The sequence below is a fragment of the Leptosomus discolor genome, chromosome 18 (assembly GCF_034619465.1).
Source record: "Leptosomus discolor isolate bLepDis1 chromosome 18, bLepDis1.hap2, whole genome shotgun sequence".
NCBI classification, from domain to species: domain Eukaryota; kingdom Metazoa; phylum Chordata; class Aves; order Leptosomiformes; family Leptosomidae; genus Leptosomus; species Leptosomus discolor.
The window spans coordinates 15,405,789-15,428,758 of record NC_141408.1 but is presented as its reverse complement, the minus strand read 5'-3'; the positions used below and the strand labels follow the sequence as shown (position 1 = coordinate 15,428,758).

Sequence of the window (22,970 nt, the reverse complement as noted above, 5' to 3'; positions counted from 1 at the left end):
GGCCGTGCCCCTGTGGGGTCGGTGGCACGTGGCCTCGTGCACGCTGAGCCCGGACGCCCACCGACGCCCCCCGTCGCACACGCAAACAGCCCCCGAGTGCCAGCCCAGGGAGGGCTCCAGCTCACTGAAATGCGCATTTGCTGATCTGAAGGCAGAGTGCAGTACATGTGTTACTTTAGAAATATGACCATTTTTGCTGTTTAAAGCAAGTACTTTTAAAAATTCTTCCTACTTGCCCTTATCTGGACTTGCAGCTTCCCAACTCAGTGGCTTTTCTTCAAGCTGTGCCAGCTTGTGTAAACAAAAGCAGACCAGCTTTTGCTTCCCTGGGGCCTTCACTGCTGGGGCAGGAGACGGGGATGCGAGAGACCCACAGCAAGGCCTGCGCCAGCTGGGTGGTGCTGAGCACAAAGACCGGCCGTGTGCGGAGCAGAACAGGGACAGAGTCTGGCCAACGTGTGCTCAGTGTCCTGTATTTTTTTTAAAGCACCAATGATACACACGCAGAGGACATCCAGCTCCCTTTATATAAATGTCTTGTTTTATTAAAACTAGTATTTTCACTCAAGATTTTAAGGAATCCTTTATTTCATGTGAACAGAACCATCTCGCAGCAGGGCAGCCCCTTCGGTTATGGGGTTTAACCATCTCCGAGCTGCTCCAGCGGCTCCTGCCTGTGGGCAGGACCACGAGGCCGGCCGACACTCCTGCACCGCGCTCCCTCCGCACCGCACACATGGCCCAGCGTGGGGTGAAACCAACAGCCGGGAGCCGCAGTGAGTTAGGAATAAAATGTGCGTCGCCGCTGAGGGTGGCTCTGCAGAGCAGCAATAAGGAGCGCCGTGTTTCTCAGGCTGGCCTGCCCTCGGCCTTCCTCCGGGGAGGGGAGGTGGGATCCTGTGCGTGCTGGGGCTGGCAGGGCTGGTCTGATCCCCCTTGCCCCCGCTGCCCGGGTGGTCTGGGCTCACATCGGTGCTGCCCAGCCATGGCCACTTCTAGCCCCGAGTGCACTGAGCGCAGTGACATTTGGCCCTGGCGTCTCCCCGGACCCACCATGACTCTCTCAGCACAGGGACGGAGGTGCAGAAACCTGGGCTGAGCCCCTGGCATGGGCGGCAGCCCCTCCTCTCCCACCCTTCTGGGGCCTCCTCCACGCCCCTGGGGCCAGGTCTTGGGTCTGTTTGGGACTGGTGACACACAGGGATTTCCACTGCCAGCCTTGATGAATTTCTGTTTCCTCCTCTGGGTCTCAGCTATGCACCTCACCGCGGGGGGATGCTGCAGCTGCCCACCTCCCTGCAGAGCTCGTGTGGCCCTGGGCCATGCTGTTCCTGCAGGGAAGCCTGGGGTCCTGAAGCACCTCTCTGCCCAGTGTCCAGGGCGCCTTCGCCCACTGGTGCTTTTCTCCCTCTGCACCTCTGGCACCACTGTGGCAGGTGACCTGACCAGCAAACCCAGGAGAAGGGAGCTACTGGGCTATACTAAGAAGAAAGCAACTGATTTTCTTAAATGCTCAGACGAAAATTGTTGATCAGCATTAAGAATTTTTTTTTCCCCTCCCCCTTTATGTCCGTACATTTCCAGCTTAGTTGCTGTGAAAACAGAAGCAGCCCCTGGCAGGACTGTGAGGGCAGCGGGGTGAGGGCAGGATGCCCGCCGCAGAAGCAGGGGTGCTCTGCTGTGAAGTTCTGAGCCGCTTGTGCAGAGGGCCACACACAGGTAGACACTAATAGCTTTTTGCCTTGGTTTGTAACCCAATTTCCATCCTTCATTGCTTGCCTTCTGGAGCACTTAGTGCCCTGAAGAACACCCAAGAGCGGAGTGAATTTGCACTTCTCAGCAGACTCCACAAGTATCTTTGCTTTAACTGCTATAAAGCTCTGGCTTTTTGGGGTTTTGTTTTGGGTTTTTTTGTTTGTTTGTTTGTTTAAGGAAAAATTCTTTTATTTTAAACCACAGAGTGCTACCAGGCTGTCATCTTGGCACATACTCTCTGGGCAGCCCTGTGAAGTTTCTTCCCCTCAGGGCTTCGTCCACTGTCAGGATGTATCTGTTGATAAGATCTTTCATTTCCTGGGTGAATGGCTCAAAATCCTTCTGCTTAGCACCAGACCGCTTGAAATTCCCATCCCTGTTGTTCTCCACGCAGAGCAGTCGGTCCTCTGTCACGGTCATGTTCAGAAACTCCACCATTTCCTTCAGCTTGGGGATGAGGCTCTGCTTCAGGTCCTCGTAGTGGATGACAAGCAGGCGCTTCCCGTACTTCAGCCAGTCCAGGACGTGGGAGGCCCACCAGGAGGCATAGCTGTTGACGAAATCGGGCCACTCTAAATGACCGGAAAACCAGGAAAATGAGACAATGTTAGCCATGCTGCGTTTCAACAGCTTTCTGAACGTTGTCTTGTGCAACAAGACCGGCGTTGCTGGGCATGGTCTGGTGTTGCTGGATGGGCACACTGCAGAAGCGCGGCGTGGCCGGCGCTGGGGTACGGCAGCTTGGCTTTGCAGCTTCTGGCATGGAGGCAGATGCTGCCCAGCGGTGGCTGCCCCCTGGTCACCCGGGCCGTGAGGGCTGGGAGTGCCGCCGAGCTGCCGAGGAAGCCCAGGGAGGGACAGGGCATGGCAGTGGCCCCGTGGGCAGCTTTGCATCTTTCCTGTGCCTTGTTTATAGGAGTTGAGCTCTCCGTGCACGCCAGCGGTGAGCGCACCGAGCAGGCGGCTCCCTGCCGGAGGGCAAACACCCCTGGGGAAGGGTTTGAATGCCAGCCAAGGGGTATGAGCAGGGAAGGCAGCGGGTGGTGGCTTAAGCAATGTTTGGCATGTAACTTCAAGCAGATTCTGTCGCTTCTGTGGTTTTCCTACACTTTTACCTCCATTTCAGATGTAAACTGAGAGACAGGTTTATTTTTTAATACACATGTAAACAAATAATATATTAACTTTGTATTATGTAAATGCAGCATCAAGACACTGATCTTGGCTGGGCCCCAAGGTGTTACTGACTACCAAATCTGTCGAATAACACATCTTTCTGCATGCTTACCAGCCTGCTTATGGGGAGACTGGATAAGGAAATAGGATTAATAGGGAAGATTCTTCTGTGCTTGGCACAGGGGAGGGATTTAAGGTCACCTGCCAGGATCACTGGGACAAAATTTGCTGAATAATTTTCCCGCCTTTGCCTTGGGCATTAATGACACCTCAATCTCGATTTGCTGTCTGTGATAATTTAATTTTCGGAGGGTCAAGGTAGTCCTAGCTAAAGCTTTTGGGCTGGGCAAAGAGCATTTGTGGCTGAAACGGAACAATTTGTAGTCTGCAGTACAGGAAAGCTGTTCCCTGCATTTTCCTTTTTTTTCTAAGGGCTATTTTGTTTGGATTTTGATGAGTGGGTCTTAAGTTGCGACTGATGAAAGGTGATACCTGAACTTGATAAGAAACATGCTGTGGCACGGGACGCTTCCCTCCAGCCCCCTCCCGCCTGGTGCTACGTGCTTTGCCAAGCCACAGCTGTAATGCCTAAAATACGCATGGGGAGGAATGCAAGCCGAATCTCTTCTCTGCTGCAGAGTCTGAATGCAGTAGTGTATTCAGTAGGGAAATTGTAGTCAGACCATCCAGCTTGCCAGTCAAATGCATGAAGCGTGGCAGGCATATTCTGAAGTCTTTTCATGTGTTCAAGGAACACTGGATCTCAAGTCCCCTTACTGCTATTATCCTTATTTATCTGCAGTGCAGCAGCACCTGTGCAGTGCTGTAAAATTTCCTTCAGGAAATGTCATGCTCCATTTAATCCTCCAAATCTTAAATTAGATTTCTCACGGTTATTACATGCTGCAGGGGCAAATTTTCTTCACCTCACATAGCTTGGCAAACAGGCTCTATGCAGGGGTGTTGCACCCGGACGTGCTTTCTCTGCCAAACAGTATGCTGGCAGCACTGTTGCCGCACTCTCTGCGGCCACAGCATTGGTGCTGCGCCACCCTCCTCTCCACGGGGGTGGATGTATGGCAAGCGTACAGCCCCTCCCAAAGTGCAGATCTGACTGCTTTTGGGAGTGGTCTTGGCTGCAATGGGACTTGGGTCCCACTGAATATTTTTGCATTCCTATTGCATTCCCCCCTGCCCAGCATGCTGGGAAGACAGGTTCCCAACTCTGTCCCAAGCAGCAGAGGGCACCCCCAGCCCGAACTGGGGGCGGCGCGTTACCTTTGCTCTTCCAGTTGCGGTCGGTGGCGTACCCCAGGTGTCCGGCGTATTTCCTGTTGAACTCTGCCATCAGCGACTTGTACGGGTTCCTTATCAACAGGATCGCCGAGTCGAACATTTCAATCTCCGTCTTGCCACTTTCATGTGTTTTCACACAGATGGTCCTTCTGCTTCTCCAGTGGTCTTTTTCTCCTTTAAAACCTGTTTTACAAGACAGGATTGTTGGCTGTTGCACTGGATTGTATGTCTGTGCCTTTTCACACTCTAAATCATTCCCTACAGTGGTGTAAAACTGTTGTGAAAGCACCAGTCGATTCAACCCATGGCTGAAGCCCCAGTGTGTGCTGGGAGCCAGGCTTTCCTCTGCTGCAGAGGGCTTTGTCGGCCCCTTGCCGCAAAAGGCTGTTTTTCACAGGGCCAATGCTTGGTGCTTTCTAAATATCATGCCCCCTCAGGATGCTGTCCTCCCAGAATAATCAGCAACTTTTAAAAATTTAACCCTCATGTTTCATGTGCTACTAAAGGGTCTTACCCTCAGGGTTTAGTCAACTTTGTTTTAGTCAGCTAGTCTTTCAGAGCAGCCTTTTAGATGGGAGCTGCACATGTCCATGTGCACAGCAGCACCGATGCAGGCGACGTGCAAATTTTGCAAATCAGGAGCCTGGCTCTTGTCTGTGAAAGCAGCTGCCTGTCGGGCTCGGCGCACTGCTGGAGCAGTCCCCGCTGCTGTCTGCACCACGTGAGACTGCTCGTTCCAGACGCGTGTTTAAATTTTACCAAACGTGCTGACAGTGACAGCCTTTGCTGGCTCCAAGCAGAAGGATGCCAGTGCGAGTAAATAAAGATTCGTGCCTCGGAAGGCCTTTGTGTGCCCCAGCCCTCTGGACACGGTACCTTTGTTGTAGAGGGCTCCATCGAAGTAATAGCTCCCTGTGTAGTATCCTGTGGCGTGCTCTATCAGATGGCGAGCCCATGTATTCCCAGCGCCAGGAAAGCTCGACAGAGCAACGAACACTTTGGATTTGGTGGTTAAGAATTTCCTGTCCGTGCAGCGGGTGTCTGCGAGTACAGAATATATTTCATTGTTAGCATTGTGGCTTTTTAATAATTCCACTGACAGCTCTTGATTACAGGGTTTATTGCTTCTCTCTCTTATGAATATAGGATGTCAATTTGAGTCCGGTTGTGAGTCAGCTACTTCCCAAAATTAATTCAGCCATAAGAGGCCAAAGAGATTATCCTCAGAAGAGCTTTTTGCTGGTTTTGTGTTAGGCAACGCTTTTTTGATAGAGCTGCGGCAAACCATTGTACTTGCCAGCAAGTTGTGATAAAAGCCCCTTGATGCCCGTTTGTTAGTGGCTGTTTGCCTGGCAGGTTGGCCCTTCGGTGAAACCCTGCGTGTGCCGTTACACCTGGAAACGGTGAGTTTTAAGGCGCAGGAGAAACCCCTCCTCCGGAAAGGAGCTGGTGCTCAGGTAAACCTCTGCGCTGTCGTTCCTCTTCGACGGGCCCAAGGCAGTGACGAGCCCACACTGCGCTAACCTCCCATGAGGGCTGGGCACCTGGTTTCCATACGTGCTTTCGTGAATCCTAGCCTTACTCCTTAGCGTGCCAGTAAAAGCAAGGGTAGGATGAGAACCAATCTTGACCCTCTGGGATGATTCAACAAAAAGCCAGGAAATAAATTAGAAATTACTCTCGTCATTCTTCAGAGCAGCCTCTAGATGAAGCCTTGGCTAGAAAGGGCCAGCACCGTCCAGAGGAGGCTGTCTTCTGCTACTGCTGATCTACACAGATGTGGGAAGTACTAGCGATTTCATGAAAGCAAGCATTACTCTTGCATGATCTTTTAAAGTGCTGGTGTCTGCAGTCTACCTTTGGGAGATGGAGGAAAAGGAAGGGTGTTGGGTTAAAAAAAGCCCAGCACCAATATAGAAAAAGCACTTAATTTGTTTATTTATTTAAATTTAAGCTTGTGAGAAGTCTCACTGAACTCAGTGCAAATCATTGCATGGATAAAGTTGCCAGTGCCACCTAAATGGTTTACTGGATTGGAGCCTTACTCTCTGCTTTACTTTCTGGCTTTGAAACATGTATGCAGATGAATATTTTAGAGGAAGATGGGTAGAGCAAAATTAAAGTCTGCAGAGCTGCCTCGGTGGCTGAGTAACCTGGGGGCCGGGTGTGTGTTTAGCGAGCAGATGTGGAAGCAGAGTATGGGGTCCTCGTCCCTGGCTGCCCGGGGTGCTGCATGGCTCAGGCAGGGTATGCCTTCCCGCGTGTGCCTTGTTCTCTCCATCTGCAAAACCGTTATTTTTCCAGGGTGCAGGGAGGCTGTGCTGCTTAACGGGAATGGAAAGATGCCTGTTTACAAGTGCGATGGCAAGGGGGGGATTTAGACAAGGGGTGTTTCCTAAATTCCTGCCTGTATTGTGATACCAGCCATTGTGGCTAAGACCGCTGTAAGCTAGATCACCACTGTGGAAGGGCCGCAGGGGCTGTTTCCAGCAGTGGTGGGTCTGGCCCTGGCACAACGAGGCTGGAGCTCGTACCTTGCACCGGCGTCTGATAAACCAGGCAGTATTTTCCCTCGGCGACGCTGCTGGCGTTGTGCATGCCGCTGCAGAGCAGCCTGTCTGCGCCGTCGCGCAGCGAGAAGCGCCCGGTGGGGTAGCCGCAGTAGCACTCCCGCCCTCGGATGACTGCCAAGGGAAACTCCTACGAAAGAGAGAAAATAGATCAGTGCGTAAATGCCACGGCATCAACAGCCTGCGGGGAACGCTGCTGCTGTACAAAATAAAATAAATCTTCACAAGGCCACTGTCAAGATCAAAGCAGCGTTTGATGTATCGCTGTAAAGCTCATGCTTCTTATACTACTACTGTCTTTCATACGGCAGTGTCTTAAAAATCGGTTTTCAGACACAAGCCTTGTAAAGCTTGACAATTCACAATATTCTGCGTTTTTTCATTATTCATAAATATAATCGTATAATATTCCACCTGCAAAACATCAGTATGGGAAAAGTTCTTATTTACCGCCAAAATGAGCATTTTGAATTGGATGTTCTTTCAAACTTCCACTTATATTTGCACAGACTGAGTTGTCAGCTGTTAAAAGGTTTGCCTAGTTCAGTTGATTTTACTTGAGTTTGTGTGGAGGAAACTTGCCCTTAAACTTAAAGAATTTAAGAAAAGAAGAAAATTTATACCCGCTAACTGCTGCAATCATGTTTAAAAATAGAAAGAAAAAAGTCAAGCCATAAAAAAGGTATGTATCTTAGTCTGACTTCTTCACAGTTTGCAAAAAATGAATGTGCATAGAGGAGCCGATAAAGGGTTTGAGAGCTAATGTGTGTATCTTTGGAAAAACTACTTAGAAATAGAACGCCAAGTACTTTTTGGCACATCTGTTGAGAGGACTGGGCTGATGGCGAACGTGGGGCTGCCCCAGGAGCAGTGAGGCTGGGCTAATATTGGTGAGAATTAAGAGAAGCTTGAGGGGAAACGTGTGCTAATTATTTCCTGAAGAAGTTGGTGGTTGTTTATGCGCTCAATAGGAAAAGCACATTTCCTACTTTGCTGAAGCTGTCCCTAAAATTCAGTCTTTCTCGTCTTTGCCAGGAGGACTGGGGTTGATTTTTCCTTGGGTTTCCAAAGTCCCGACGGCTTGCTCAGCGGCGCAGGGGTGCGCTGGTGTGCAGGGACGGGCTTGGCATGGCCACAGAATGGCTGAAGGAAGCTCGGGGGTTATTCGGGCGCAGAGCATTCAATTCCATCTATTTGATATCAACACTTTTTGCCTTTTAAAAGTCTTTTGGAGTCTGGAAGTGCGTGACAGGACTGTTGAGGAGCTTATCTCTCACTCTTCCCCACGTGTTCATCCTCTGATAAGGAGTCAAATACAACACATGTGCCATCTGTGCCCAAAGAGCCAACATTTGCTTAGCGAATGAGATATGACATTGTCAAAAAGTATTTACAGATTTGATCCAAGGGCAAAATAGTTCTGTTTCTGCCTGCAAACAGAAATTTTTCCTTTACAATGAAGCAGTGTTTCTCCGTTTGAGAAATTAATAAGTGTCCTGGTCCTCAAACACAGCCTAGAATAGAAATGTACCATGTACCTCGTGCTAAGTGGCACCTGCAGGTGATTGACTTTTCTAGAAGGCTGGAGGTTTTGGCTGGCAGAGACCTGAGCAAATGCTTCTCCGTACTTCTGCGTCTGTGCTGGGTGACAGGGAGCCGCTCTGCGGCGGTGCAGGGTGCCCGGCCCGGCCGGAGGCAGGGCGGTCGGCCTGACCTCGCCGCTGCAGCCCTCCTCCTGCTCGGGCAGCACGTGGTTGGAGGAAGGAGGGAAACGGGGAGCGGGCTTCCCAAGTTCAAAGTTTCAGTGCTGGCAGCACAGGCGTCGAAAGAAGCAGGACAGCAGTTCTGGGGATCGCACCAGGATGCACAGCGTCGGTGCAGCGGGCTGCAATCAGCCGGCCGATGATTCGGGCGCTCCGTCTCCTTGGTGCAGCGCAGAGTGATTGCAAAGTAACGTATTCCATCTTGACTTCCCGTCAGTATCTAATCAGAACTACAAACCATTCACTGTGCTCACCTGCGTGCTTACCTGTGCCCCAAGCTGTGGTTAAGGCTTTAAGCAACCATGTAACTTAAGTGCAGGGCCAATCCTCGAGCTCAGCGCACACTAATCTGCAATGCTTCAGTGAAACACAAGCATATTGCCAGAGAAATCTGCAGGTCCGTGAACAAGCATTTTTCTGGATTGAGCTTTAGAGCATGCATTGGCAGGCTCAGGTGTCCATCCTGCAAGCTGTAACTCAGTGAGAGTTGATGTCAATGGGACTATTTACCTAAGAATTTGTAAGATGAAGCCTCAACAGGTAGTTTAAGTGCTGTAAGGAAAGCAGTCATTCTCCAGTTGCAACACAGATGATGTGGTGATTCAATCACTGATTGTTTTCTATTAGATTGTAGCCAAATTAAGAATTATGAGCAGATTAAAAATACACTTAATCTTGTTCTACTCTCATTACTCTGCTAAATTCCTTTCTTTTCCAACTTCCTATACTAACTCTCCTATCTGACGCGGTTAAAATTTTTCTCTCGAGCTACCAAAAAGAATAAGGGGGGGGTGGGGGGTGGGGGCTAATCGAAAGGAAATTTCTCTCCCAAGTAGAAATGATGTGTTTGGTTCATTTAAAAATGGGCATATTTGTTTTGCAACAAACCTAGAAGTCATTCTTCAAGTTTTCATTGAACTGGGTAAGCTAAGAGCAAAGAATAAATGCCATAGAGCCAATCACGCCCTTGTATAATAATTCTGGTTTGTTTTGCACTGTGATCTGTTGAGGCCAGGGGACAGTTCCTCAGTGCGGTGTTATGCCCAACATGACCCTGATTTGAAATACTCCTCTCACTGCTGCAATGAAGTCAGCGAGGCTGTGATTATCTGCGCCAGTTGAGGTTCTGGCCTACTTATCTTTGGTTCATTGTGTTTTAAAAAATTATCTCAATGAAGCTATGGAAACAATCTATATGAATTCTACAATGGGATTTGGATCAAAATTCCAGGAGTCTTTTGTTTATGGGTAAATAATGGCATGTAGCTACATCTGGAATCCAAAATAGCAGGTCTGTTTTTGAAATTAGAAGATTGCTGTATTCTGTGTATTGCTTTATAAAGAAGAGAAAAACACCTCCGAGTTTGTAACGTTCAAGTGTGGAAACTTGCTGGCATGGCTTTTGGGTGCATTGAGATACTGGGGCGTTCTCCTCAAGACTTCGTGTTCTTCCAGGTTTTATTCATACCTTCATATATAACTGCATACAGCAGCTGAGCAGTAAAAGGACTGTTTATATAAAACACAAATTCAAATGGAGACGGCTCATTTAGTATGCAGGCTGACTTATAAAAGAGCATATAGGAAAACTATGGCTGCTGGCCAAGAGACCTACCACAGAAACACATTCATGGAACAGTGTATGGGGTGATAATGGGTTGCTACTAAGCCGTGACATCACTTTCTTAATTAAGAAAGAAATTGATAATTAAGGGTATTTAACAGGTTTCATCTGAAGTTGTTACCTCAAATTCCTATCTCAAATGCTTCTGAGTGCTGGAGCTACCATTTCAGCTGCACAAAGCAATTGCAAGGCTAACAAATAGACATGGTATGCCCCAATTTGCTTTTCTTCTAAGTTCCAAAGAACGAGAAAGACTTATTCATGTGTTTAACTTTAAGCATCCAACTAGTTGTGTTTAAAACCCCGCTAGATTTTTCAGGACACATAGAAATTGAAGGGTAGTTCCTTTCGGCATAACAGGCTGCACTAAAATGACAATGCCTTCCTGATTTCAGGAGGGCTAAGTATGTTGCTGTCAGCTAGAAAGCTGTGCATCTTATTTTGCAGGGAACGGAACCAAAGTCGGGGACAAACACCTGTAGGGTCGTAACAGACTTGTTTTGGTATCTAGAGTTAAAGCACCAGTTGGGGTGTAACAGTTGGACTCGTGGATATGCAATTGCTGCTGCTTAAGTGGGGGGAGACCTTGCCAGTCTTTTTGTGGGCAAATACTCCCTAGCAGTCACTTTCCAAAGGGTAGCATGGTGCAGAGCTAAAGGTGTGTGTGTGGAGGATAAGCAGGTTGTTACCTGCACCATTTTAGGGAAGGAATACATGAGAGAGGTACCAAACCTTTTCTTCAGCTTCCTTCAGTACCTTTCCCTCTTAATGTTATCATTTCTGCAGCCCTCTCCATGCCCTCTACACAGACTCTGTTAAGATACTCCTTCAGAATGTATGGTTTGCTGATGGCTTTCTCACACAAGCTTCATCAAGCAAATATGCATTGGCTCTACCTCTGAAAAGGCACTAGCTGTTTGCAGAGATGGAGGGTTTCCTCCATCCTGCTGCTCTCCTCTGTCCTAGTCCTGTTCGACAGTCATGCTAATGTGGTACATTTTGGTTGTCGTCTTCTTCCTATCCTTCTCAGTCACCAGTAATTTCAGGTGCTTCCACTATTTGGCTGCACGGTCAGAAAACCTTGAAGAAACTATACCTCTGAAAACCCACTTATTTAGAAAAGTCATCTCCCAGAACCAGAATGGCATGACTGTGCTTAAAAACATTGACCTCATGTTTGAGCACATCTGAAAACAACTTCTCCAGATATTTCATACCATTCTCCCAGATAGAGAAACAATAGTTAATTGCACTTCATCGGTAAATATTAATAAAATGATGTTCATGTGGGTAAACTGACACAGAAAGATCAAGATTTTTTTCCACCATTAAACAGTAGTTTATTGGCAGAGCTTGCAAAGAATTGCTCATGAAGTCCCATGCATAGAGGACGTGAGAGTGTGTTTGTATGCATGTTTGTAAGGCACTACACACAGGGTATGTGGGTGATTCCCTGCAATTCGCTGCAAAGAGTTAATTTCATGAGGCATTCTTAAAACAGTGATGAGCTCCTATAGAGGATGCAGTGCCTGGGAACAGCTTTTTCACTCTACCTAGTAATTAAGAAGATTTGTTGCTCCTGCCTTAATAGTTTTAATCAATTTTGTTAATTTCAAAGTAATTGAATGTTCAGTTTAGTGCATGAGGCTGAATGTGGCTGCTGGCTAAATCTGACCAGGCAGCAAACCCTATTCTGTACAGAAGAGTGGGGAGGGAGGGAAGGGAACCAACTGCAGCAGCAGCCACTAAAGCAGGGGGTGCCTGGGGCCAACTGTTCCCTCCTGTGAGGATCCCCAAGTCCATCAAAGTCAAACTCCTTCAGTTCTTACAGCCCTGTGGTGAGTGTGGAGGAGCGAGGGTGATGCCTCAGGGCACGAGCGTGCACAAGGACAGCAGATGTTAGCGTGTCCCTTCGCGCCTTCTGTCCAAAAGCCAACGAGAGTGCAACTGACCTTATTTGTTGCTTTCTTTTAGTCGTATATATCGGCATGAAGTTCTACAATGATTCCATTTTAATTTAAAATAAATTATATTTAAATTACATAGGTTTTATAGGGAAAGGGGTATAAATTCTGGTGTGGAAACAGACAGATTTGTATAAAAGTACCAGGAGAGTCCACCTGCTTTCAGTGCGCTTATCGCTTGAAATTTTTCTCTGGCAGCTTTTTTTTCTTTTTTATATTTAAGATTGTATCACATTCCTAGCCCACACAGTTACACGCTGGTATAAAAATCGTGTGTAGGTATCTCGGCATTCAATCCTCTCTTGTTTGCTATTGCAGTGCCTGCTGCTGCGCTGTGAAGGAGCCCGGGACCAAAAGGGCCACCTTGGAGGGGACACACAGGGCGGAGGGTGCTGGCATCGCTTCTCACTGCCCTGCGCGTGGCTCCTGAGAGCCCAGCGGGACCAGCTCCCCGGAGGCCACTGGAGCCACGTTTCGGGTGCTGCCAGCCCACCTCCGCCCTCTGGCAGCTCATGGGTCTCGCCGTGAGCAGCAGCCACCGAGACCTCCCCCTGAGTCAGACCAGGCTCTGGGCTTGGCTGGGACATAACAGGAATGGTGTCTGCTTCCTCATGGCTGATACTCGCCGCTTCTCTGCACATCATTGTAGGGGCATCACTGATGGCTTTCCCACCCGCCGCCCCACTGAGGGAGCGGTTGGACCAGATGCATCACTGGGTATTTACTCTGATGAGTTTTGGCCTTCAGAAACTCATTTACAAATTCAAAGCTCTAAGGCACTAATCTCTGCTATTCCCTTAGTAGATTAAAATTTAAAATAACAAAAAGAAGAAAGGATGTGAAATGAGAACTGTTCTTACTTTCTTGGAGCAAAATTCAGAGCACATCTCCACCGTCAAATTGGGCTGTATCAAAGAGGCTGGAAAGGTGTCTGTTAAATTTTCTGGAGCTCTAAAACATCCTCGATAGATAACATTCCTCCCTGCAGGGATATGAAATAGGTTTCTCTTGAGAAAACAATGTCCGTAGTATCCTGCCTCTTTCACAAAGAACAATATTAGGTTCAGAAGCTAGAAATAATAAAATAAATTTTATATTCCAAATGCTGTAGAAGTAAGAGAAACCATGATAAACACTAGAAAAATGTGTTGCAAATCCTGTGGTATTGAAAGGAGCACACGCCTTTAGCTTTGTACAAACCTCTGAAAGTAGGGCTGCAGCAAAGAGTTTAAATTAAATTCCACCAGTGGAGGGCATTGCTATTGTTTGCAAGTCCCAGTTTTCTTTTGAAGACATGCTTTCCCCTGAAAGACTTAAAAGCCACGATAAAAATCTACAAAGCTTCCCATGATCTGCACCAGAAAAGAAAGGAATTTAAACGAGCCTGAAAGCCCCCACGGGGACCCACCTTCCTGCACAGCTGCGCGGCTGCTGAGCTATCCCTCTCCTCTCCCCTCTCCCTTTCTTTTCAGGCCAAGGGAGTTTGCTGCAGCCTTCGAAATCTGAACTAGGCTTTTGTAAGCTGTTCAGGGAGAACAGCTTTCTTCGGGTCTTTGGCATCAGCCTCTGATCTCACCTGCTCCTGTATAAATGCCACAGCGCTTGGCAGAATTGCTCCATTTTTTGCATCACTGTGAGTGAAGTCAGGATTTGGCCCAAATACTTGTTACAAGCAGCAATGCAATTCCTTCCTGCTTAAGAGAGAAATGTCCCCTGACAGAGCCAAACGAAACCCCAGAGCTCTTGTGGAAGCTCACTGCGCCGGGTGAGGCCGTGCATTTGCACAGGTGAACTAACGGCCATGAAGAAAACAACATTGTGTGACTGGTTAGAAGAGAAACAAGTCTGCATGGTGCGTGGCACTTCTGTAATTCTTAGGGTTTTGTCGGCTTTAGAAAGGTGGAAAATGCCTTTACTTCATCGCTCTGTACTAACTTCTGACAGAATTTGCCGAGCGTGACTTAATAGGGAGAAACATGGATTTGGGAATGAATTTGGGTCTTCTGAGTGCTGGTCGGCACCCACTGGCTACCTTAAACAATACTCACCAGAACTGATGTGGGAAATGTGTTGGATGCCAGGAGAGATGCAGTGCGGTTTTGAAGGGAAAGTTTGGGTCTGCATGAATGTCCTGGCAGAAGGGCCCAGATTCTCCAGCATGAGCCAAGAGCAATCTAAGGAGAAGCTGCTTAAATATTGTTCTAATAACTCTTCAAACCAGTTACTAGAAGCAATCCTGTATCTTTGGGATCACTCAGGAGATGTGACAATAACATAACTGGATGCAAATTGGGGGAAACGGGAGTCTCCCTGGGACCAAATCACTGTGACCACGGCACCAAGGAATAAAGGAACAGAAGTTTTTTGGCTACTCAGGATGCTCTTGAAAGACCTTCTTCTAAATCTCACACCAATATTTAATTCCTGAAACAAAATGTTTATGAAGTGTTTAGAGTTGTCTCAGTGGGTCAGGAAGAGAGCTCGAACTGCCCACAGTGGTACTCGGGAGGGAACAGGGTTCGCAGAGAACTCACGGATCACACTGGAAACGTGCGGTACTACGTCGTCTGCCTGCTTTCTGGGGAAGGATGGCTGAATCCTGCCCCGAGGAAAACGGCACTCTGTGCCACAGCGATCCCCGGGATGCAGTAGCTGCAGACTTTGAGTTTCATTGCATTTAACGTGACGTGGGGGCACGAGTCCTGCGGTGCAGGAGCTGTGCAGCTCGTGGTGCCTGGGGAGCCAGGGTGGGGAGCCGGGGCGAGGGACGGAGAGGGCAGCCAGCAAACCCCAGGTCTGGGAAGGTTTAAATGGAGATACACTGGATCTGCTCTGCCTCCGGAGAGGCCTTACGCGAGGTCTGTTCTCTGTATCGCGTGCAGTAAATCATGGATGCCGATACAGTTTCAGAGTTCCTGTTCATTGTGATTAATACTTCTGTTGGCCCCTCAGCTAGCTTGTGTCAGTGGGATTCTTCAAACAGTCAAATATCAGGTATTACTAAGGGCAAACAAAATACAAATCTAGCTCCAGGCTAGACTAATTTGGTGACTAATTCATTAATACTTAAGAAAAAAATAAATGCTGCCTTTTTCTGTGAAATATGTATATGTATTTTATGCTGAAGATTTAAACAGTGATGCATTTCCTGGGAAACTTGCCAACATGCCTGTCAGCCTGACACTAGCAATTTAGGTCTATGTACCTTTGATATATAATTTATATGTAGCTGGGTGGATTATTGTACAAACCTTGACTTGTCTTTAAGAAGAAATGCAGCACCATCAATACTGGCACAACCTAAGGTCTTGGTGCTTCTTCTCAGCAAATAACATCCGAAAGGTCTTGTGAGCTTGCCAAAAGTAAAGACTGCTCAGCTGTTTAGATATTTTATGTGCTTTGTGCCGGCCAAAAGGTTTATCTGTTATATCTCCCATGGTAGCTAATTGAATGACGAGTAAGTGTTGTCATCTAAAGATGAAACAAAAGTCTCAACCGCTGTTAGAACAGAAGTCCTTGGAAGAGCAAAACTCTGGAGTCTCACTAGGAAAGAGATTGGTGTGCCTTTCTCTCTGGCCTCTACTTGCTCTCCTGCTGCAGTCACATGGCACTGATTTTGTTTAGGATAATCTCTGAGCTTAGGGTGGCATTGATAGGAGTGCTTTTCCGCCCTTGCATTTACAAGGCACCCACTTCCAGGTTTGTTTCTTATACACGTGTGGGTTTGTCCCTCTGCAACAGATGTGAAAGGGAGAAGTTTTTCAGCTGAAATTCTGCTGCTGTTGCAGTCACTCTGCACTGTGTTTTGTTTTGTCCCCAGTGACACTAACTTGCTATGTGGCAGCCCTGAGGCAGCCACGCCAGGCACGACTCGCCGCTCCGAGGCGGTGAGCAGCGCTGCCATTTCGGGAGGGAGCCAGGGACCGGACCAGCAGCAAAAGGACATGGTGCCCTGCGGGCACCTTTGTCCTTTGCTGTTTCAAACTCTGGTGACAAACGGAGCGAGACGAGCAGCGGGGACAGCCCACACGCCCAGCCCGGCCGTGGGGCGAGTGTCGCTCCTGGGGAGAGCGGCCCCCTCTCTGCGGTCGCACACCCACTTACGTCGTCGCGCTTCTGCCTGCAGGTCCTCCACCCTGTAGACAGAGAGCCGGTTCACCCCTCCGCAGACGGAGCCCTTCTCCCCCTTGCACTCGCTGTTGCACTCCTCGGGCTTCGAGGCGGCCGCTGGGAGCTTGTTCCCGCAGTAGCACTCTGCTCCGTACGCCAGGCCCGCGTAGGTGTAGGCCCTGTGGGGAACAAAACCAGGCACTGTCGGTGCGGGCGCCCCGACTGTTCCCGAGTTCACACCTAACGGAGGCGGGAGCCTGTCCTCGTGTATGGCGTACGCTTGTGCCCCCTGCTCCAGGGACACAGCCAGCCCCACGTGGGGACTGGCGTGTGCTCCTCGAGGCGGGCAGCCACCTTGCACCCCAGGCGACGGCAAGGAGCGGTGGGGGTCAGTCCACCCGGCATGGCCTGCCAGGGACCAGGGGGTCCTTGGGAGGGTGAGGTGGGCTTTGCCTGCCGATGCGGGTGTCTGAGCGACAGCCCTGCCTCCAGCTGCACGGACGTTCCTGCCTGTTCCCCGCTGACCGGCAGCTTCCCGGGCTGCGCTGGGCAGGGCCCTGCTCCTTGCCACGCACCCGGTCATCCTACTCGCTCCTGTTTCTGGGAGTGCTAGCTTGTTCATAGTGGGTTTAATACTTTAGGTCAAAGATTTGGGCTAGCGGGCAATATTTAACAAATATCTAACAAAGACCGTCTAACAAAACAGTATTTTCTGACAAGGACAACAGAAAATACATTGTAAGTAGCCCTGCTAAAATAAATAGGCAGCAGTGAAATAGTCTGCTTTAAGCAGGGTGGCAGAGCTCCTCGCCATGCCAGAAGGTATGAGACAGTTTTCACGGCTGCTGTATGTTTAACGTATGCATGCTTTTCCCATTTCAAACGCAGTTCAGAAAAGGAAAAAACTTGCAGTGAAAAAACATCACTCACCTCTCAGCACAGGCTTCCTGACAGTGAGATACTGTCATTTTTCTTAAGTCATAAAACACAGCTCCCTTCAGTGTCCTCTCCCTGGAATCATCGCTGAAGCATCCCATGTAGGTGCCTGTGTGCATGCGAGACCAGAGTTAGGCAACGCGCATGGGATGGAGATGGGGGAGAGGGAGAATCCCATCCAGCGGCAGTCCAGTGCCATCAGTTGCAAGCAGGGCTGTAGTCGATCAAGTCAGAACCTGTCTGGGGTCCTGCCTGCTCTGCAGACCTGTCGGCTGCTACCGAACCTTTGTAGGTGCTGCTGAAGGGGTAAGCTTGGCTGCCCAAACCTTTGTAGGTGCTGCTGAAGGGGTAAGCTTGGCTGCCCAAACCTTTGTAGGTGCTGCTGAAGGGGTAAGCTTGGCTGCCCAATGGCCGTGAACAGGCGGGAAATGAGACTTTTCACTCACCCGGGTTCCTTCGAGCAGGCCTGCCTTTGCAGACCCAGAGTCTGCAACCGCCCCGGAGCCACAGTTCCCGCAGGCGGCTGCCGCCTGATCAGCTCCCTCCCTTCAGTGACAAAGCATGGCCAATTTCTAAAGTAAAGGAGAAGGTAGTCTTCAAAACAGTACAAAGTTCAAGAAATCTTGTTGGATTTCTCCCAAGTTTTCTTGAATATCTCTAGTTGATAATGAGATGGTGCAAGAGAAATATTAAGAAAATCAGTTTTCTTTGGGTACATAGAGTTACATTAAAGCTGTACTGGAAAGATAACTTCAGTCTTAACTAGGCAGCACTGTCTAGCTATCGCACTGAACTATCACCTTCCCACTGGTGCAAATGAGTCTCTTAAAATATGTCTCGCTTTACTTAGCATATGAAAGATAAATATTTCTCTTAGACTGCATCCCATGTTAAACCTTTTTTTTGTTGTTATGAACAAAACACTATAAAACCCCAGCCCATTCTTTAATACACGATAGGAAGGATGGTGTGGAGTCTCACTGTTATGCAGCAGTTGTGTGTATATAAGTACATTTCATCATTAGAATATGAAGGAAAAAAGGAAATTTGATTTTAGGAGTAGCAGTATTGAGATGATAACACAGGGAAATTAAATAACATGAGCTGTGGACAGGAAGAGAATATATGATGAAAAACGAAACGAAAAAGCATTATATTAACAATAATATAATCCACAAGAAAGAGAAAGTTCAATCCACTCTCACAGAGATTTGGGAGGTAGGAATAATAAATCAAACATTTAAATACCACAAACACAACAGTAGGTTCAAAGACCTGCACGTTGGTAATTTGCTAACCTGCAATTAGAAGATTCACAAGCTGTGAATGTACACCCACAGCACGCTGTTAACGAGATGGGAGTCACACAACTGCAATAGGGGTGTTCTACATTTTACTGAGACTTTTGGTTTGGGTGCTTTGATTCAAACCAGTAGCAGCAAAAAACTCAGCGTGTGGGGCCAAAGAGCTCGAGTCTGGAGGCGCGGGCCGGCTGGCTGATGCAGGCAGTGGCCGCCCTCCTCCCTGCGTCCCCCGACGCTGCCGCCAGCCCGGCAGCACCTCTCTTGTGAACGAGTCACGGAGAGGCTCCGCGACCTTAGAGCAGAACGTCACGTCCGCGATCCAGTCCTTGTCACCTCTGCATCCCATGCGGTGGCATAACCAGCTCAGGGGAAAGTATGAAACACCCCATCTGCTGGAAGTGTTCGTAACAGAAAATGTTCATTTTTTACCTAATGAATTCCTGTTTCCATTTGTTTCACTAATGGTGTTTGCCAGTCTCCCTGGCAGGATAAGATGCGGTCCCTGCACTGAGCCACTTGCAGTGTAAGCAGGCAAGATAGCTTGGCGGGGATGAAAAACAAGGGACTTTAATTTTCTCACCCGAGGCCGTGTGATCTTGGGTGGACCCAGAGCAAGGCCAAGTGAGCTGGGAGGTGTTCGCAATGTGCCGGAGCAGATGCCATCGGTTTTGGGTCAGGTCAGGGGTCTGCCCCGGGATGCCCGCTGAGGGCTGGCTCGCAATCCCCGGGCGTGAGCAGGGGCAGAGCGGCCGTGCCGCGGCGGGCAGCGCGGGCGCCGTTCGGATGGCGCTGAGGAGGAGTGCACAAACGCAGCCTCCGCGGCAGGCGATGTGCCCTTGTCCTGAGCGGCGCTGCAGGGCAACGCTGAAACTTCGAGCGTTATCCCCATGGAGGAGTTCGTTGGGCCATGGAAGGGATCCGTAGTGGAATAACAGGCCTGTAAGTTTACTAGGAGAAGTGAGGGGGGAAGATAACACGCTCTACATAGATAGTTACATTTTAATTGATAATTTCCACTGCTTGTTAACATTACTTTAATAATGTCACATCATGTTCAGGCAGATATTCAAATGATGCATATTTGAATCAACATAATTCAGTGGAATGTAGCAATAAATAGTCCTGGCCCCTCTCAGTCAGCAGTTAGAACCTGAGCAAGGCACTACCTTAATGGCTGATAGGGGCAGTAGCCTTAACCAACTTTATGGATAATTTTCAGAATTAATATTTTTGGTTTTAATTGAGGTTTTTAAAGAACAGGTTCATACTCTGCATGGTCAGAGTAGCTCATAAAGACTCACCATGTTTCTCTACTTTTTATCTATTCTTTCATTCATCGGGGGAAAGAAAAGTCACCGAACACAAGGGCAGCCCAGGCAGCTACAGTCCACAAAGGGAGAACCAGGCGTGCTGGCTTTCCGCAGTCCGGACTGGGGAAGAGGCAAAGGGTTTGTGGACACTCGCTGACTTCAGCGAGCCAGCTGTACTTCATTGAACCCACCGAAACTATCTGTGCTGCCGGAGCATGTGCAAGCGTGGAAGCACAAATCACGGGGCGTCCAGAGCAAGGGAACGTAACGTGCCCTATTTTGCTGTATTGCTTTCTCTCCTCCCCGCAGCGCGCCTGAACCCCTGCTTGTTAAATGGTCAGCCTCTGCTGAGCAGCTGAGACCAGGGTGTCTGCTGCTTGCAAAAGAGTGAAAAAATAATGTGAACAGTAAATACTGGTTTTATGAGGTACAGGTACAAAAGTGGTAGCCTGGAGGGTTCATGTGATTCCTTTCTGCAACTGTCCATGAAGAGCTTATTGAAGTCGGTGGTCACCAAAGTCAGCAAAAGGTGTGTTTGCTGAAGGTGAAATTGTGTCTTGCTCCTGCAGAGAGCTGGCGGTGCCTGCGTCCAGCCCTTCCCAGCGGGGATGGGGATGGGGACAGGGCCCCTCCCAAAGCTTTCTGCTCCCCTCCACCAGGCTGGGTCACTGGTGCATGGGATGGAGTAGCTGCAACCTCCTGTTCCGTGCTAGTCCAGGGGCTGTCATTGGGCTCTGAGCACCTAGGCTATGTGCTCGGTCACGTCACGAAATGCAGTGGGGTTCTCTGGGGGACATCTGCACTTCACAGCCTCTTCTCCGCCACCAGAACCTGCTACCAATGGGATGTTATGAAGTGCCTGTGGAGCCCTCTCGAAGCTCCAGCTTGGTGCTTCAGGTAACTCCAGTGGTTACAGTCCGCCTGACTCACGCTGTGTGACTCATCCCCCAAACACCATCACTATCACCTTGTTCCCATTTCTGACAATTCACTCAGTAGGAGTTATGAGGTGGCACCCATTTTGTGGGATTTTTGCAGAAGGTGCCCCTTTGTTTGGGTAAATTTATTCAACAAACTAAAGAGCAGTTTAGTAATGTGGTGTCTAGTCATCCAGATCCCATTCCTTTATTATTGGTGAAACATCTCCAGGAACAACTAGTTCTTCTAAAAGGCAGTGGATCAAACGTCACAAACTTGTGATTTGACGCTGCAGCCTTGAGAGCACCGTCAGTCACCTAGTTTGAATCCTGATGCTTTCTGAGTTGGGCTCCTCAAGGGGGCTTGTCTGCTCCCTGGAGATGCTCAGCCTTCGGTGGTGACAGCAGAGCTGAGGTTCCAGTTCCCCACTGCACAGCGAGCGGCTCAGTGTGTAACAGCCCAGCCCAGGGCATCCAGCTTTGTACCCCTCCCTGGAGCGCGTCGTGGCCCCAGCAAGGGGGTGCTGTCCCAAACTCGCCTGGGATGATGCAGCTCTCTGGGGCGGGTCATGAGGGTGTAAAGCCATGTGGGAAATGTGAACATCTACAGACTCCTGCTTTGCTTCTTTGCTTGCTCTGAATAATAGTTTCTTAAAAGCTTTCCTACTGAACAAGCCAAAGCAGTCCATGCATGTGTTTATCAGCAGCACTTAGGGCAGCAGAATCAGGCTCGCAGTGGAGCCAACTCACATTTCTCTCAAACCCGAGTGGCTTTCCCTTTGGATTGGAAAACATTGTACTCTGTGCTCTGGCCGCTGATACACTGCACCCGTGCAGAGGTGTGAACTCCCCTTGTGCTCCCCTTGGCCTCTTGCAAATTTCTGGCAAACTTGCCAAACTTGGAGACAAACTCTGATTCAGGAAGGCTGTATGGCTCCCATCTTGTCCCCCTGAGGACAGGGTGTTTGCACAGATGGTCACAGAGGGCAGGTCAGGAACAGTGAATGTGTTTGCAATAGCAGAATTTAGTGTATGCTAGAAAGCTGTAGCAGCAAGGAGGCACTTCTAGATGTAAGGTATGATGTGGTTTTAGATAGTTAATTTAATAAAACCCACTTTTAAAGTGTTCCCTGTTCTGAGAAAGAAAATCAATTAAACAGTGTTCATCTCTGCCTGCTTGAAGAGAAAACAATTTAAATTAGGCAAGCGTATTTCACTGTCTGGGCTTCCATTCAATCAATAAAATTACTTTTTTGGAGGAAGTTACAGCTCAGCCTGACCAGGGATGTCAGGATTGTACTTTGGCCTGTGCATACACTTAAGACCTGGTCTGAAAGTGGTGATGACGCAGGAGGAAGGCATTTCTGCAGGGACACTTCGTGGTGCTCACCAGTCTCTGCCTGGGACAGTCCTAGGAGGAGGTGCAATTTGTGTGTGTGCCAGAAAACGGGGCAGGGGTATGTCCCTTACCTTTGTGTTCAGCAGTGTGCTTCATCGCTTTAAATCCCGCTGCTTGCATGGGCTCCTGATCGCCGATGAACCTGTGAAACCACCTTCTTCTCAACTGCCTGAGCTCCGAGTTGCGGGACACGAGCCACCGCGGGCTGTGCCGCTGGTCCAGGGCCGGCTCCTGCAGTGCATCCATGCCCACCAGCAGCCTGGGACCGGGGCGGGGGTTTTGCAGCGTCCTCGGGTCTACAATCCCAACCCCGGCCATCCCGTCCAGCGCGGGCAGGGCCTGGTTAGCAGAGGGCCCACGCGAACCTTGCTGGATAACCAAGCGGGTCCGCTGTAGCAGCAGGAGGCTGCCAGCCATCAGGTAAGCTGCTGTGAGGAAGAAGAGCAGAAACTGGGTCCGACGGAGAAACTTCTGTAGCCTGAAGAAAGCTTTGGCCATGCCCTTACTGAACCCGGGCCCTTCACACCTCCTGACGGGCCCCCGAATCTCTGCCTGGCCGGGCGCTGGTTCCTCCCATAAGTTCAGCCCATCACCTCGGTGCCTTCTCCCAACAAAACGCCTTCTTCCCAAACAGCCGCGGCAGAGGGAGCAGCCTGGTGCGGCACTGCCGCCGGCCTCAGGCGCCTGGCTGGCCGAGGGGCTCCGCATGTACCCGGGGTGATGCCATCGCCGTGCTCTGCCGAGCTGCCAAACAGCCGATGCTGAAACCTGGAATACCAAGGGGGGAAGGGTGATTCACATCCAAATAGAAAATACCCGTCATCAGGGTGACTTTCCCCCACCCAC

General features: G+C 49.3%; 1 protein-coding gene across 1 annotated transcript; it reads right to left on the bottom strand.

Annotated features, from left to right (window-relative positions):
* Window positions 1-1,974: 1,974 nt before the first annotated feature.
* On the bottom strand, window positions 1,975-22,622 carry WSCD1 (WSC domain sialate O sulfotransferase 1). The gene is made up of 8 exons (XM_009947459.2): window positions 22,196-22,622; window positions 17,189-17,303; window positions 16,253-16,437; window positions 13,009-13,130; window positions 6,762-6,927; window positions 5,104-5,268; window positions 4,210-4,410; window positions 1,975-2,327 (listed from the first exon to the last, which is right to left on the bottom strand). Exons 1-8 carry the CDS (start codon window positions 22,620-22,622, stop codon window positions 1,975-1,977), a joined length of 1,734 nt encoding a protein of 577 aa, XP_009945761.1.
* Window positions 22,623-22,970: the final 348 nt, after the last annotated feature.